The sequence below is a fragment of the Oncorhynchus mykiss genome, chromosome 6, assembly GCF_013265735.2.
Source record: "Oncorhynchus mykiss isolate Arlee chromosome 6, USDA_OmykA_1.1, whole genome shotgun sequence".
In the NCBI taxonomy this organism is placed as follows: Eukaryota; Metazoa; Chordata; class Actinopteri; order Salmoniformes; family Salmonidae; genus Oncorhynchus; species Oncorhynchus mykiss.
Genome location: NC_048570.1, coordinates 40,281,631 through 40,295,821, shown reverse-complemented (window position 1 = coordinate 40,295,821; position 14,191 = coordinate 40,281,631). Strand labels below are relative to the sequence as shown.

At 42.8% G+C, this 14,191-nt stretch overlaps 3 protein-coding genes across 4 annotated transcripts in view; 2 read left to right on the top strand and 1 right to left on the bottom strand.

Moving 5' to 3' along the window:
* The window catches only part of LOC110525952 (zinc finger protein 366), a 9,424-nt gene extending 7,562 nt beyond the window's left edge, over nt 1-1,862 (top strand). Inside the window, exon 7 of the mRNA XM_036980103.1 lies at nt 35-1,862. Coding sequence (XP_036835998.1) covers nt 35-948 — 914 coding nt within the window. The 3' untranslated portion in view covers nt 949-1,862. The remainder of the gene's footprint in view (nt 1-34) is intronic.
* Nucleotides 1-9,356, bottom strand: part of LOC110525953 (isotocin-neurophysin IT 2) — a 23,390-nt gene extending 14,034 nt beyond the window's left edge. For both annotated transcript variants that reach the window (XM_036980104.1, XM_036980105.1), the window contains exons 1-2: nt 9,160-9,356; nt 7,497-7,602 (exon numbers count right to left, since the gene is read on the bottom strand). The gene's annotated coding sequence lies outside the window, so the exon portion shown is untranslated. The remainder of the gene's footprint in view (nt 1-7,496; nt 7,603-9,159) is intronic.
* Nucleotides 8,776-14,191, top strand: mrps27 (mitochondrial ribosomal protein S27). The gene is made up of 11 exons (XM_021606480.2): nt 8,776-8,880; nt 9,219-9,296; nt 9,714-9,784; nt 9,905-9,963; nt 10,337-10,451; nt 10,996-11,074; nt 11,230-11,345; nt 11,838-11,940; nt 12,176-12,318; nt 13,028-13,192; nt 13,769-14,191. Exons 1-11 carry the CDS (start codon nt 8,805-8,807, stop codon nt 14,015-14,017), a joined length of 1,254 nt encoding a protein of 417 aa, XP_021462155.2. The 5' UTR covers nt 8,776-8,804; the 3' UTR covers nt 14,018-14,191.

The following is a 14,191-nucleotide window of genomic DNA, read 5'->3' as shown; positions in this document are numbered from 1 at the left end:
CGGTCAGTTTGTAACATGAGTCTCTGTCCCTCAGTGTCCAGGCGACAGGGGCGCTTCTGCCTGTCGGCCCCTCTGGGCCTCCTGACCCGTTACAGCCAGGAAGAGCCCTTTGACCTCTCCCAGAAGCCCAGGCGGCCGCGGCCCTGCCTGCGCCTCTCCCAGTCGGATGGGGAGAGCGTCCCGGGGAGCTCCTGTCAGGACGAGGATGAGGAGGAGAGCCTGTACAGGAGGAGCCAGTACAGCCCTGAGGTCTACCAACACCACACTGGGGGACAGGTGTACAGGTCTGAGACAGCTAAACAGATGTATAGAAAGGATATGGAGACTAGTGGACAGGTGTACCCTCCTGGGGCAGATGGTGAGGTTTATCAGCCTGTTCCAGAGCCAGGTGATGCAGATAAGCAGTTGTACCAGTGTGTGACAGGTAGACAGGTGTATGACTCTGACTCAGAGCTAGGTGACCAGCTGTACCAACCTAACCTAGAATTAGGTGACCAGATGTATGAAACGGAGTCAGAGGAAGGTGAACACCACATAGGTGGCAAGCTGTGTTATCCACAGTCAGGTAATACAGGTGAACATACGTACCACTCAGATTCCGAGGTAGGTAGCCAGTCGTACCATTCTGACCCAGACCAGCTAGAGATAGGTGACCAGCTGTACCAGCCTGACCCAGACCAGCTAGAGATAGGTGACCAGGTGTACCATTCTGATCCAGGCGAGGAGATGATGGACACACCTGAACCATGTGAAAAAGACTACCACTCAGACCCTGGTGTCTTAACAAAAAACGTAGGGACTGATGAGGAGGAAGAGGAGGATTTGGTGAGAGCTGGGAGCAGGGTGGAGGAAGAACAGAGAAAGCAGTTTAGACGTTATCTTAGCAGGGAAGAATACAGACGTGTAAGGAGTTATAACGACAGTAAGAGTTCCTCTTCTACCGAGTAGTGACAAGAGGAGTACGAGTCGTGAATAGGCTACTGTGCTGAAGAGAAGAGGGTTGAGAGCTATTGTAAAAGGGTGGGGAGAGAATTGAGTAGTAACGCGAATAAGCCACTGGCGAGACCTCAGAGATAATGTTTGCTTTATAAGTGTAGTTTTAAATCTAGAAAAACTGGCCAAATTGCTAACTAAATTAGCCCTGTAGCATTTAATACTGCTATAAAACCGAACAAAAATAAGTTTAGAATTTGTATGACATATTTGAATAATCAAATGTTAGAATTAAACAATGAAGGCCTTTAAACACTTGTTGGACAATAATTGTAAAAATGAAATGCCTTTTATGGTGTCTGACGGAGTTGAATCCAGTTAGTTGCACTTTACATCTTTCAAGAATCCCTGAGCTCGAAAATAGCAACATTTTCTCACAGCCCAATTGGCAAAATGTGTCAAATAGCATGCCATTAACTATAAAACGGCACATTTTTCTCTTCCTCTGACCTTGCCGGGGGCGTCCGCAAAACTGTGCAACGCCCCTGGAATAAGCTGTGAAGTGTGTTGTATTTCAGGCTGGTAGAACGGACAACACATGTGCATGTGAAAAGACGTGTCTTAAAGAAAGGCTGAGTTGAAATCAGGGTGAAATTGTGCTGTGAATAAAATTCTGTTGTTTTGAAAATATATATTTTTTCTAAATTGTTACTTTTGAACTAGTACTTGTCAATCTATAATGAATTAGCATGGGATTACAATGTGATAAAAGTGATTTCTCTTTTTTAATGCTAGTTTCAAATGCTCTTCTACTGGAAGCTTTAATAGGTCTGTAAATTATGTTGTTTGTTGTGTGATGTAATGAGCGAACAAAAGTAATCTCATCTAATGAGAGACTTTGAAATTAATAAAAGTGCTGTAAGAATTAAGAATTAAGATTTTTTTTTGGGGGGGGGATTTACGCTTTAAAGGTTGTCTCATATGTAGAGGAAAGTAATGAGAAGGCACACCACAGCCCACTAAGCAAGGACCGACGGAGACGTCTTATGGACGTCTTTTTTTGGTTGTGTCTGGACTGGCCGCCTTTTTGGTGCGGTCCAGACTGGCCTTGATTTCAACATCCACAGACTTAGATTTTTGGTCTGGACCGGACCAAGTCTGAACCAATTATAGACGTCTATGCTTGGTTCAGATTTGATCTGGTCCGGACCAACCTTAATTTGGCTCAAACATAGACATCTATGATTGGTTCAGATTAGGTCCGGTACTGAACCAATCACGCTCTACTGTACTGAACTGTGCCGTACTGTACTGTGCTGTTCAAACTGGTGAAACATAGTCTAAATGTCTATGACTCGTTCCGATTTCGACCAGCCTTGATTCGTTCAGATTTTTTACTTGTTTGGGGGCAGAGCTCACGAGAATAATACACAGCATGCTCTGCGAGATTGTGTGTATTGTTGTGAAATTGTTAGATATTACTTGTTAGATATTAGTGCACTGTTGGAGCTAGAAACATAAGCATTTAGCTATACCCGCAATAACATCTGCTAACTATTTGTATGTGACCAATAAAATCTGATTTGATTGAAGTGTTTCATTTTTACATTTACATTTTGGTCATTCAGCAGACACTCTTATCCAGAGCAATTTAGTCAGTGCACTCAATTAAGGTAGATTAACAACAACATATCACAGTCATAGCAACAAGAACAAATATTTCTGTAACCATTGCTGAGAAAGTTATTGTAGTTGAAGTGGTCTGTTGGTTTATTCTGTAAATTGGATTACTTAGAAAATCATCGTTGCTGGTTTTAAAGCTTTTGAGAAAGCTATCATAAGTGCATGTAACAGATGAGGACAATAATAAATAGTACATATTGCAATCTTCCTCTCCTATATTAAATGGATAACAAATAGTATTATTATACAATGCTTACTTCATTAGGAATGTACGTGCAGTAGAAAAAGTAACCACATTATCAATGACAAAAAAAAAGACATATTTCCAATGTCTGTTAGTGATGTCTTTTCAACTGTCATTCAGAGACGAAAATGAATCTGATTTCAACGTCCGGAGAATATGTATTTTCAACGCCCTGGAAAATGATGCTTACTGGGAGGGCATGAAGCCTAATGAGTTGAGTATAGTAGTCTGACCCCAGTCCATTCCAGTCTTGTCAACTCCATCTCTCTGTATGCTTTATGTGTATGGCTGAGTGGCCTGATGATGATTGCCTTTGATCTACTGTATAGCAACTACTGTATGCCTGATGATAAGAGAGAAACATGACTTAACACTAGAATAATGAAAAGTGAGTTTTAGGTCTCGCATTGGGTGCTAGTCTGTCTCAGCTTTAGCCAATTTACAGTTGTCTTTATTGGCCAGGCAATGATGTACCATTGTTGATTGCAGAACCAGTGAGACACCCATACTAGGAGGTCTACTTAAGAGACTAATAACAACGCATGAGAGTGTAAGACTCAGATCTCCTGTTCCCCCAGGGACTCAGCATCATCCAACTGCCACGTTTCCTCCTCTCTAAAACCACACAGTGCAGAACCAGAGATGATCACAATGACTTGCGAACGAGTTGACTTTCTTCTTGGAGAACAGAGATCTCTCGCTTCTCTCACAAAGGAGAGGAAGCGGAAGAGAAAACATCTCTCCCCATACCTCTTTTGCATCGCGATCAAACGGCCGTTCACAAGACTCTGTGGGTGTCCCAGACAACAAGCCTCCTGAACACTCACACGTGATTCAGAATACTGCATTTTATTGTTGATTGTAGGAAAGGAGGAGTGTGTGCATTGTCCTTGTAGGTTTGATCTAAAGTGTTATTTTTGCAATTAGAGAGCAATTTGTCATCCACTGTGCTATTTGACTTGAAGGTCAAGGCTGATAATTTGACATTTGCATCAGCCAACCCACCATTTATGTAATCTCAGGTAAAGTGGTAGACATTACTTTTAAAATGAGAATACAAAGTAGCAATGCTTCCCTATTCTATCAAGAGAGACCACCAAATCCCAGGTATGAAACTGCAAACGTCAAGAGGAACTTCTCACATCCTCCTCTTCTTCTCTTCTCTCCTCACCTAAATGTTTCAACCCAAACCGTCGGCTAAATGGCACGGAAAGGAAGCACAGAGAAGGGAAGAAGTTACCCCTACTAGGCACAGATCTACGATCAGCTCAACTTCCCCCTATCCGAACCTTAATCATGAGAGGGAAAATGAAAAACTGACTATAGATCAGCAGTTAAGGGCAACGTATACTTGCTCCAGATAGAGCACAGAGAGAAGACCTCTCAATGAGGTAGTGGTGTTCACTCTCACACAGGTTCTGCTGAAGTGAAACCGTTGGGGGGAGTCAGGAATAAGGGACTCTGGTAAATTAGTCATTCACTCTGATGGGAAAATGTGTCCTGTGGCTGAAAAAAGGTTGATGTGGCCGTTAGTGATTGGTCTGAAAAGGTTGTGCTTTTACAAATCAGGCAGTATGGTGTTAATCTAATGATGAACCAGGATCAATCACCATAATAAAGCTGTATTCGATTTCAAAGCCAGATATATTTTGGTAAATGTATTGAACAATAACAGCTAGAGCTGCAGGCAGTTACTACAGAGCACCATTTTGTGTCCCTCTAGCTAATGTGTTATGGTTAGGATGTCATCTAAAATGGTTGATACAACCTCTTCTCTTTTCAAAAACAGACTCTTCCTCTTGCTTATTCAATGTAAATTATACAGTTCCTTTCTTCTCCCCTGGTCAGGTCTGTCTGTTCTCAAGGGGATGTTACTGTCCTTGCACCTCGGTTTTTAACTGTCATTAGAGCCCCAAACTGGGTTGGAGTGTTGCAGACTCTAAATAGGGTTTTGTAGTCTTTATATTGTTGAACCAATCACAGACATCTATTTTTCACAAGTTTTTACATCACAGTACAGCACAGTAGAGTACAGTACAATAGAGCACAGGAGAGTACAGTACAGTGAAGAAAAGTAAACTATAGTTCAGTACAGTAGAGTAGAGTACAGTGCACTACATTAGAACACAGCAGAGTACAGCACTGTACAGTTTGTCTGTTCTAATGGGGATGTTTGTGTCCTTGCACAACGTTTTTAACTGTCATCAGAGTCCCAAACTGGGTTGTAGTCCAGCAGGCTCTAAACTAAACTCAGCAAAAAAGGAAACGTCCTCTCACTGTCAACTGCGTTTACTTTCAGCAAACTTAACATGTGTAAATATTTATATGAACATATCAAGATTCAACAACGGAGACATAAACTGAACAAGTTCCACAGACATGTGACTAACAGAAATTGAATAACGTGTCCCTGAACAAACGGGGGGGGGGGGGGGGGTCAAAATCAAAAGTAACAGTCAGTATCTGGTGTGGCCACCAGCTGCATTAAGTACTGCAGTGCATCTCCTCCTCATGGACTGCACCAGATTTGCCAGTTCTTGCTGTGAGATGTTACCCCACTCTTCCACCAAGGCACCTGCAAGTTCCCAGACATTTCTGGGGGGAATGGCCCTAGCCCTCACCCTTCGATCCAACAGGTCCCAGACATGCTCAATGGGATTGAGATCTGGGCTCTTCGCTGGCATGGCAGAACACTGACATTCCTGTCTCGCAAGAAAACATGCACAGAATGAGCAGTATGGCTGGTGGCATTGTCATGCTGGAGAGTCATGTCAGGATGAGCCTGCAGGAAGGGTACCACATGAGGGAGGAGGATGTCTTCCCTGTAACGAATAGCGTTGAGATTGCCTGCAATGACAACAAGCTCAGTCCGATGATGCTGTGACACACCACCCCAGATCATGACGAACCCTCCACCTCCAAATCGATCCCGCTCCAGAGTACAGGCCTCGGTGCTCATTCTTTCGACGATAAACGCGAATCCAACCATCACCCCTGGTGAGACAAAACCGCGACTCATTGGTGAAGAGCACTTTTGCCAGTCCTCTCTGGTCCAGCGACGGTGGGTTTGTGCCCACAGGCGACGTTGTTGTCGGTGATGTCTGGTGAGGACCTGCCTCATATCCTGAGTGTATGTCAGTGTGCAGTTTGACATTATGTATGTATAATCTGTGCGGCAGGTAGCTTAGAGGTTAAGAGCTTTGGGCCAGTAACTGAAAGGTTGCTGGTTCAAATCTCAGAGCCGACTAAGTGAAAGATCTGTCAATGTGCCCTTGAGCAACACACTTAACCCAAATTGCTCATGTATGTCATCCAGAGCATCTACTAAAACATAGCAATAATGTATTAATCAGTAATCACCATGAATGGCTCAGTTGAACTGTACAAATTCAGCAGTGGTACATTTAGCAGACGCTCTTATCCAGAGTGACTGGAGCGACAGTAGCGAGTGCATACATTTTCATACTTTTTACAGTACAGTGTACACACAAATCAGGCTAAATCTATCTTAGAATAAAGAGGAACCGGTTTACGGGATGAAAGACAGTTTTGGTACTGAAAAATACTACTTCTGGATTCTTTATCTCCACCTCACAGTCACTGAGATAAAACATGTTTAGACTTGGTGGGTAAATTCTCATAACCTGGTAGAATATCAAACTGCAAGGATAAATCGTATCGTGTCCACCTCGTGTCCACCAGTCCATAATGTGTAGAGATGGTGTTGTAGGGTCTTTATGTAAATGTGGTAAGACTAAGTGGGGTGTGTGGCCTCTCTGCCTCTCTTCATTCACTATTGCCAGGAACACACAGCTGGAACTCAAAGCTCTCCCTGTAAAGTTTCACAGAGGCTATAAAGCATCAGGATGAGGGACAGAGTTATGTCTGCAGCAACTGTGTTGCTAAAACGCTTCACTTCCTGTGTGTTCTCTTTGGCACGGTTCTCAGGTAGGGAACTTCCTGTTTTGATGGTCAGTGTACTAAAGGGTGCAGAAATTCTTCCCGCTTTTGTTTAATAACAGAGACCCACCCAGGACATGACCTGTCACCTGCCTAGACCTTGGGCCAAGAAGTTTACATAATCACGGTCAAGGAGCGTCCCGTAGTAAACAAATAGATTACACTATGTTTTGAATACAAACACATTGGTTCAAGGTGAAGGACTATGATCTGACACAAATACATTAGAAGATACTTTATCAGCCATATGGTCTTTGGTTAGAAAGGCCTGGCCTGTGCAATACCTTTGTATTGGTAAATTAAGTCATTTAAAGGATTCAGAGAATATCAAGCCATCAAAGGGGGCGTTAATCTCTTACATTTGAGGTAGCTTATATTTGAGTGGTGGAGTCAGGGTGGGATGTATTTTTTTGTTATTAGTTACAGAAACTCTTATTGTGTCAATTGCAATACAGTTAGGGCAGTATATCCTACACTGGCTGTATGACTGGAAACAGTGATTAGTCAAAATAATGATGCACTACACACAGCAAAATGCAATTTAGAATTTGTAGCCAAGTGGGCCTGACAAAAATCAAGAAGAGAATGTGTTTGTCTCCCTCTTCTGTTTGCTCTGGGTTTGTGGAACGGTGGAAGGTGCACTGAAATAAGTTGGTATTGATACCTGCACAACTACCTTTTGGCTCCTTTTTTGCAGGGGAAGCAAAAGAGTCTTGCCAGGGCAGCTGAGATCTATGGGAGGACAGCCTGCTGTTTCTTCAGCTCATCCGCAGCCACAGTACCTGAACAGGTGACAGAGAGCAGGGTATGACATCAGGGTCAATTATTATTTTACGATTCAAAACAGTTTTGTTTTTTTACGTTGTGCCTTAATGAATACGAATTCATTAAGCCACAACGTAAAAAAAAAAAAATGCTTTGAATCGTAAAATAATGATTTATTTAACCAGCAAATCAGTTAAGAACACATTCTTATTTTACAATGACGGCCTACCCCGGCCAAACTCTCCCCTAACCCGGACGATGCTGGGGCAATTGTGCGCCGCCCTATGGGAATCCCGATCACGGACAGTTGTGATACAGCCCGGGATCGAACCACGGCCTGTAGTGACTCCTCTAGCACTGAAATGCAATGCCTTAGACCACTGCACCACTCCACAGCTCAAAAACTGTGGAGCCCAAAAATGTGTGGAACTCTAAGGCGCACTGTACCTATTGGTGCCTAATGAATAAGACTCCCATAGTCGCCCATCCTAACATTACAATAGTGTGTATTTTTTTAATCAAAGTTTACAGCGTTTCCCATTCCCTTCGATTCAGTAGGGTTTTATCAAATATGGTTTAGAAACTGTGGTTTTATCATAGAGAATGATTGAGGCCTGTAGTGGCCAAAAGGCCGTTTTAGCATTGGTAGCGCCATTCAGGGACTCCGCAATGCCTGAGTCATTTTAAAGTAGTCACCTGGGTGGGATTCCTATGGGTTGTAGCCTCAATGGCGCTGCCCATGCAGTCACAGATGCTATAATAGCACAGATATAAAGATGAGTTATCTATCTCTGTTGGTTTTATGGATCAATGTTGCCCATTCCTGGAAGAACTGGAAGAGCCATATCTGAACGACTCTGCAGTCTGTACATAATATCTAGGCCTTTGATACGACTTTTTGATATAATCAAATAATGGGTTTGATCAGACAGGCCTACCTATTTCCAATGAATTTGCCACTGGGACAATTGACATTCACCATAACAGGCACTCGAGGCCGTACCAATAGATATAAAGGGTTTCATTCTAATGTTATGTTTGATATTTTTTATTAAACATACATAATTATAGTATTTAGAAAAATAACACCGTTTCTATTTCCGTATTATATATTCTGTTTTTCATGGTGTTACGGTTCGCATTAAACGTGTATTTGAGTAAGGCTCTCTCTCACTCAACATTGTTGCTCCCCTCTGTCATATGTTGGTATCGTCCCAAGATGGCAGCCTACACTTTGAAGCGTTGTTTAGGAGCTGTCAAAGTTATCCATAAATGTGGAAATCACCGTTTTATAGGTACATTTTTTTAATACTAAAAAATAATTATTTAAATCAGGAACGTTTTCTATCATTGATTGATTCACTGTTTGGCCGAACTATTTGTGTTTTTCCAGGCAAGTAGCTAGAAGGCTAGCCAGGTGGCTACCTAGCTAGCTACGTATAATGAACCCATTCTGACCTAGCCTAACTCCTCAGAAGCGAAACCAAATAAGATGCCTCTTATCCCGTTTGTCCAAAGTTTAACTTAGTATTTGATTTTACTGTAATCGCAATAAATTGCATTGTGCATGTTACCTTCAGAGTCCATTGTCTACTCTATGTAACGTGTGGTCATTCTTGTTTATGTCCTACAGCTAGAAGATGTCTACTTTCCACACCATACACAGACACCAAATTATGGGACGCAAGAGAGAAAGATCATCAAAATCTGGGTAAGACAGCTATCCAAAGAAACTCATCGCTAACTATTCTCTTTGTCCCTACCCAGCGCAACAAATGAAAGGTGGGCCTCAACCATATCTGCCACACGTTAGCTGTTAAGTGGACATGACATCAGTTGCATTTTAGTTTTGGGAGACACAGTGACGTGTGAATATATTCGTTATTCTGTGCGTAAGTCGTACTGAATATGTAACTTGTCAAGCCAGTGACGATGTCTGTGAATGTCGGCACTAAATTAACACAGGGGGGCAGTGTTGGCTACACGTGGAGAGATACTGTACTGTGTTATTAGTAGTGTAACGTCTTTTGAAGATTGAAGTCATATATTTAAATGGCAGAAAGTTTCAGCAAGTCTAGCTCTTGTGAAATGTGAAAGTAAAGCTGAATATGAACATGTCATCCTACAGCGTTGTTGGCCTCCTTGATGGATAGGACGTATGACCGAAACTTCCCTGTCAGCTCCCTGTCAATATCACGTGTAAGAGCATGCAGAGTACTGAGAGATTTCATCCTTGTAGCTTGTATGTCTGTCAACCAGTTTCAGCTGTAGCAAACTATTTCATTGTCATAACATATCTCTGTGTATTTTATTTTTCAGTTTATTGACAACATATCGTCAAGAGAAGAGGTTGATCAAGCAGAGTACTATCTGTATAAGTAAGCCTAATTTGCATGCCCTGTTAAATGATTTTCTTTGTTAGGATGTTCACTTCCTGGCCACTGTCTTCTGACCCCTGTTTTCTTCCAAAGTCTTTTATGGTGTGTTTATGTTCAGTCACATGCATGTTTGTTCTGTGCTTCGATGCTGTCTAAGAGCTTCCCTGTTCTCCCCTCCTCTGGAATCTGTTTCTTATGTGATTACAAGATTAACAAGAATATTGCATAGCAAGCCTATGGGTTAAGCGGTTACGCTTGACTTGACCTATGCTGCATAAAAGCGTCAGAATAATGACATAACAGAAGTCATAAACATTCATGTCTTGTTTGTTCTTGTTTTTTGAACTGAACATCTCTCTTCTCTCTCCTGTAGATTTCGCCACAGCCCGAACTGTTGGTACCTCAGAGACTGGACTGTCCACAGCTGGGTCAGACAGTGTCTCAGATACGGGGCCAGAGACAAGGCCCTGCACACACTCAAGAACAAGGTAGGACTACATTATGCTAAGCAGAGCCATAGTCCACTCGGTATTAGATAGAATGAAAATGGTGAAAACAACCTGTGGTGAGCTAGGTTACCCTATTGGTTCACTTCAAAAACTTGAAATTTTCTTTGTTGTCTGCTTGTTTTAGTCAATTGCAAATTCAACTTGTACATTGAACAATACAGCAGCATGTTTTTTTATTTCTGTACAACAAAAACTGACGACGAAGTTGGCTTTTCTTTTTGTTTTTACAATGGGTATCAATGTTTTACCCAATTTGTGGGGATGGTCGAGTGGAATTCCTTTTATGACGTGAATATCAACTCTGAGTATAGAAACACAGTGTCACAAAGTGTCCTCCATGTTGGCACCCAATGTTCCATGACCATAACATTGTCATTTAATGTTCTACCTAGAATGGTAATTGTCCAGTACATAGTGCCTTTTTGAAAATCTACATTCTAAAGAGTTTGACCTCAATTTCTGAGGTTGACTATGATATTGTGCTTATGGAAAGTTTTTAACCGTTCTCTGTTTCTGTATTTAGGTGCAATACGGAATGTTCCCAGATGATTTCACGTTCAACATTCTGATAGATTCCTTCATAAAAGATGAAGACTTCAAAGGTAAAGAGTCTCTGACTTCTGAAACTGTAATATCTGTCAAACTGTATAGTTATCCCAGACCCCCTTTGGAAAAACTCTGGTTAAACAAAACTAAGCCAATGTACACACATATGAAATGTAGCTTAAAACCTCACAAGGTTGTTCCTCTTCTGCAGGTGCCTGTTCTGTCGTGGAAGAGGTGATGCTTCAGGAGTCTTTTGATCTGCCCACAACACAGATCCTGTCCCTGTATGCACTTAGCAATTACCTTGCAACCAAACCAGAGCTCAGCGTAAGTAAAGTAGCATTCACTGCTCTGTACTTCATGTGTACCAACATGTCCGGGAGAAGTTATCGTGCCAAAGAAAATTTGGAGTGTCTGGACTCTGTAGAAATGATTGATTGTTGTTAACTTAAGGAGGGCATATGTGTGTAGAGAAGGTCACTATGATCCCAGCACATATGGATATTTACATATATATATATTTTACATGTTTTTTTATATTTTAGTCATTTAGCCAGATGCTCTTATCCAGAGCGACTTACATTAGTGCATTCATCTTAAGATAGCTAGGTGAGACAACTTATCACAATCGCAGCAAGTAGATTTTCCCTCAACAAAGTATCTATCACCAGTCAGTGCTAGTAGGAAAAGACGAGTGCAAAATGTATCAGTTTAAATTTAGCAGCCACAGTTACTGTATTTCTGTGGAAGTCAGTTATTATGCTATTTTCAATTGTTGTCTGAAGCATAAGTGTATGTTTGTGTTGGTTGACTGTGCAGATGTCAGAGGAGAGGGCTCTGGGAGCATCGCTGCTGATATCTGGCCTGAAGCAGGACGGCTCTATAGGCCTCAGCGCTCAACTGCTGGGCTGTGCTTTACTAGGTCTGTATTCCGCCATACTCCTGGTCCTAAAACAAGCCATAGCCTTTCCTCATGTTCCTAACCATTTGTCGATAGCAGAAGGATGAGGATTTCTCAGGAAACCCTGCTTTACCCTCTTGTCAAACATTTAAATCAACCTCTCCAAACCGCATGGTCTGGTTGTCATGTTGTGCTGATCACATCTCTGATAGTTTCCACTTCCTGCTCCTCTCTCGTTCTCTCTGTCTGTCTCTAGGTAAGGTGGAGATGGGGGCAGGGATCCATGCTGTGTTCAGGGGCATGCCTCTGATGTGGACACCAGGGTATCTGGGCCGGGCCCTGGCCGTCATGGAGAGAGTAGCTGCCGCTCCTGGAGATGGCAAACTATCAAAGGATGCTGTATGTACTCACCAATACCTGTCTTAGTGCTGTACTTTTTACAATACCTAAATCAGTATCTAACACGAACAAGATCATTAGTAACACATTATACAAGTATAATACTAACTCATTATAAAGCATTTTCATGAATAAGAAGCCTGTACAGTTTAGCTGATTGTTTACAATCTAATTTTACTCATCAAATGCTGCAAATAACACAATGAGCATATGACACCAACCTGGTGGCAGTAGAGAGCTGTTACTTTCCAGGTACAGGGTATGAGCCGGTCTGAGGGTTTATCTCCAGGTCTTAGTGTTGAGACTGTTATATCTGGGTTATTTATACCCAGAAGCACGTCAACGCACCCTGGTGCAGTGCTCCTCTAGCCCTATCTAGTTCAGTAGTTCAACTCTGAGCAGAGTAATGTGATTTAGTGAAGTCTGGAGAACAGGGGGAATCTGTGAGACTTTGGGAACCAAACCAGGTTTGCCAGAAAGCAGGACAGTGTCAGAACTGAGGACTCTGTGTAGATCAGGAAATATTAATTGTGTGTGCCATTGTCTGGGTGTGTTTGTTTTCGCGTCCGTTCTTTGTCCTGATGGACTCCTATGAGGGGATGCTCATTGCTCCAGAGTTATCGTGTCGGTCTGTCAGTGCATGTCCGCCTGTCCCAGTTGCGTCTGTGTGTTTCCTTAAACCTGTGCTGTGTGTGTGTGTTTCTCCTAGGTGGATTACCTGGAGGGTCTGTTGCAGGACCTGTCCTCTGCCTCAGACTCCTCCTCTGGAGAGGATGATGAGTCAGGAGGAGACGAGGGGAAGAAAGAGGAGGAGGTGGATGAGGACGACCAGGCAGAGAGAGATAAGCTACCCCTCTATGCCAGCAGGTTTAAGGTACTGGGCAAAGGGAAGATCAATTAAACAAGGGAAGAGCCTGTGTATGGACTGCATGTATGTTGTGTTACAGATTTCTTGTTTTGATCAGTTGAATAAATTGCTATTAAGCACTCATAATTTACAACGACAGTTACACTTAGGGCTCGATTCAATTGGCGCCAGACGACACCCGCATAGCATGTGTTTTGACGGTGTCAGAGGTGGAACCGCGTAAGAGCTGTTAAATCCACAAGCGGCTTCCGGTATAACTATCTCGGACAATGCCTTTGGCTGCACGGAGTCTCATTAGTAGGAATCCCATGCCTCCTTGTTTACCAGTTCGAACACTGGAATGTGTGATGTAATCTAGGCTTACACCTTGATTAGGCTCAAATAAATCCTCATCGTGACGATCACAAGAGCAGCTGCTCACCGTTTTGATAGCAATTACACCGTCTGACACCAGGCAAAACATCAGCTATGCAGGTGTCGTCTATCGCCGGTTAACACTTGATCTGATTGAATCTAGGCCTTAATGCCTCCTTTTCCATACACCCCATCGCTCACCTCCTCATCTCCTCTGGCCATGTGTAGGATCTGAGTGGGCAGCTCCAGTCCAGGGGAAAGGTGGACCCTAGTCCCCTGCAGGTGCTGGTCTCCAGCCTGGTCCAGCAGAGCCTAGCCTCAGCAGAGGGCCCTGACATGGAGCAGTACCAGAGAAAGGTGGGGGAGTGGGAGGCAGAGAGGCAGCAGCTCATCAGAAGGGAGAAAGAGATGAGGGAGAGGGCTGAGGAGGAGAGACGGGCCCATCAGGCAGCCAAGGCAGCTGCAAAGCAGGGCTGAACAAACAGCCCGCGCTACACAAGAAGTGTGGGTCATATTTGAAATAATATCATCTGTACGTGAAAAGCAAAAAATCTAGTATTTGTCTTTTGGACAAATGCCATTCGCAGATTAGCAATATACTGTAAACAAGATCAAAACTCTGTCTATTAAATTACTGTGATCTTCAAATAA

Bases quoted from the DNA above. Each gene is read 5' to 3' on its own strand.
- mrps27 (XM_021606480.2), top strand. From the start codon at position 8,805: ATGGCAGCCTACACTTTGAAGCGTTGTTTAGGAGCTGTCAAAGTTATC. The intron at 11,941-12,175 runs GTCTGTATTCCG...GTCTGTCTCTAG, and splicing joins GCTGGGCTGTGCTTTACTAG to GTAAGGTGGAGATGGGGGCA. The intron at 13,193-13,768 runs GTACTGGGCAAA...GGCCATGTGTAG, and splicing joins TCTATGCCAGCAGGTTTAAG to GATCTGAGTGGGCAGCTCCA.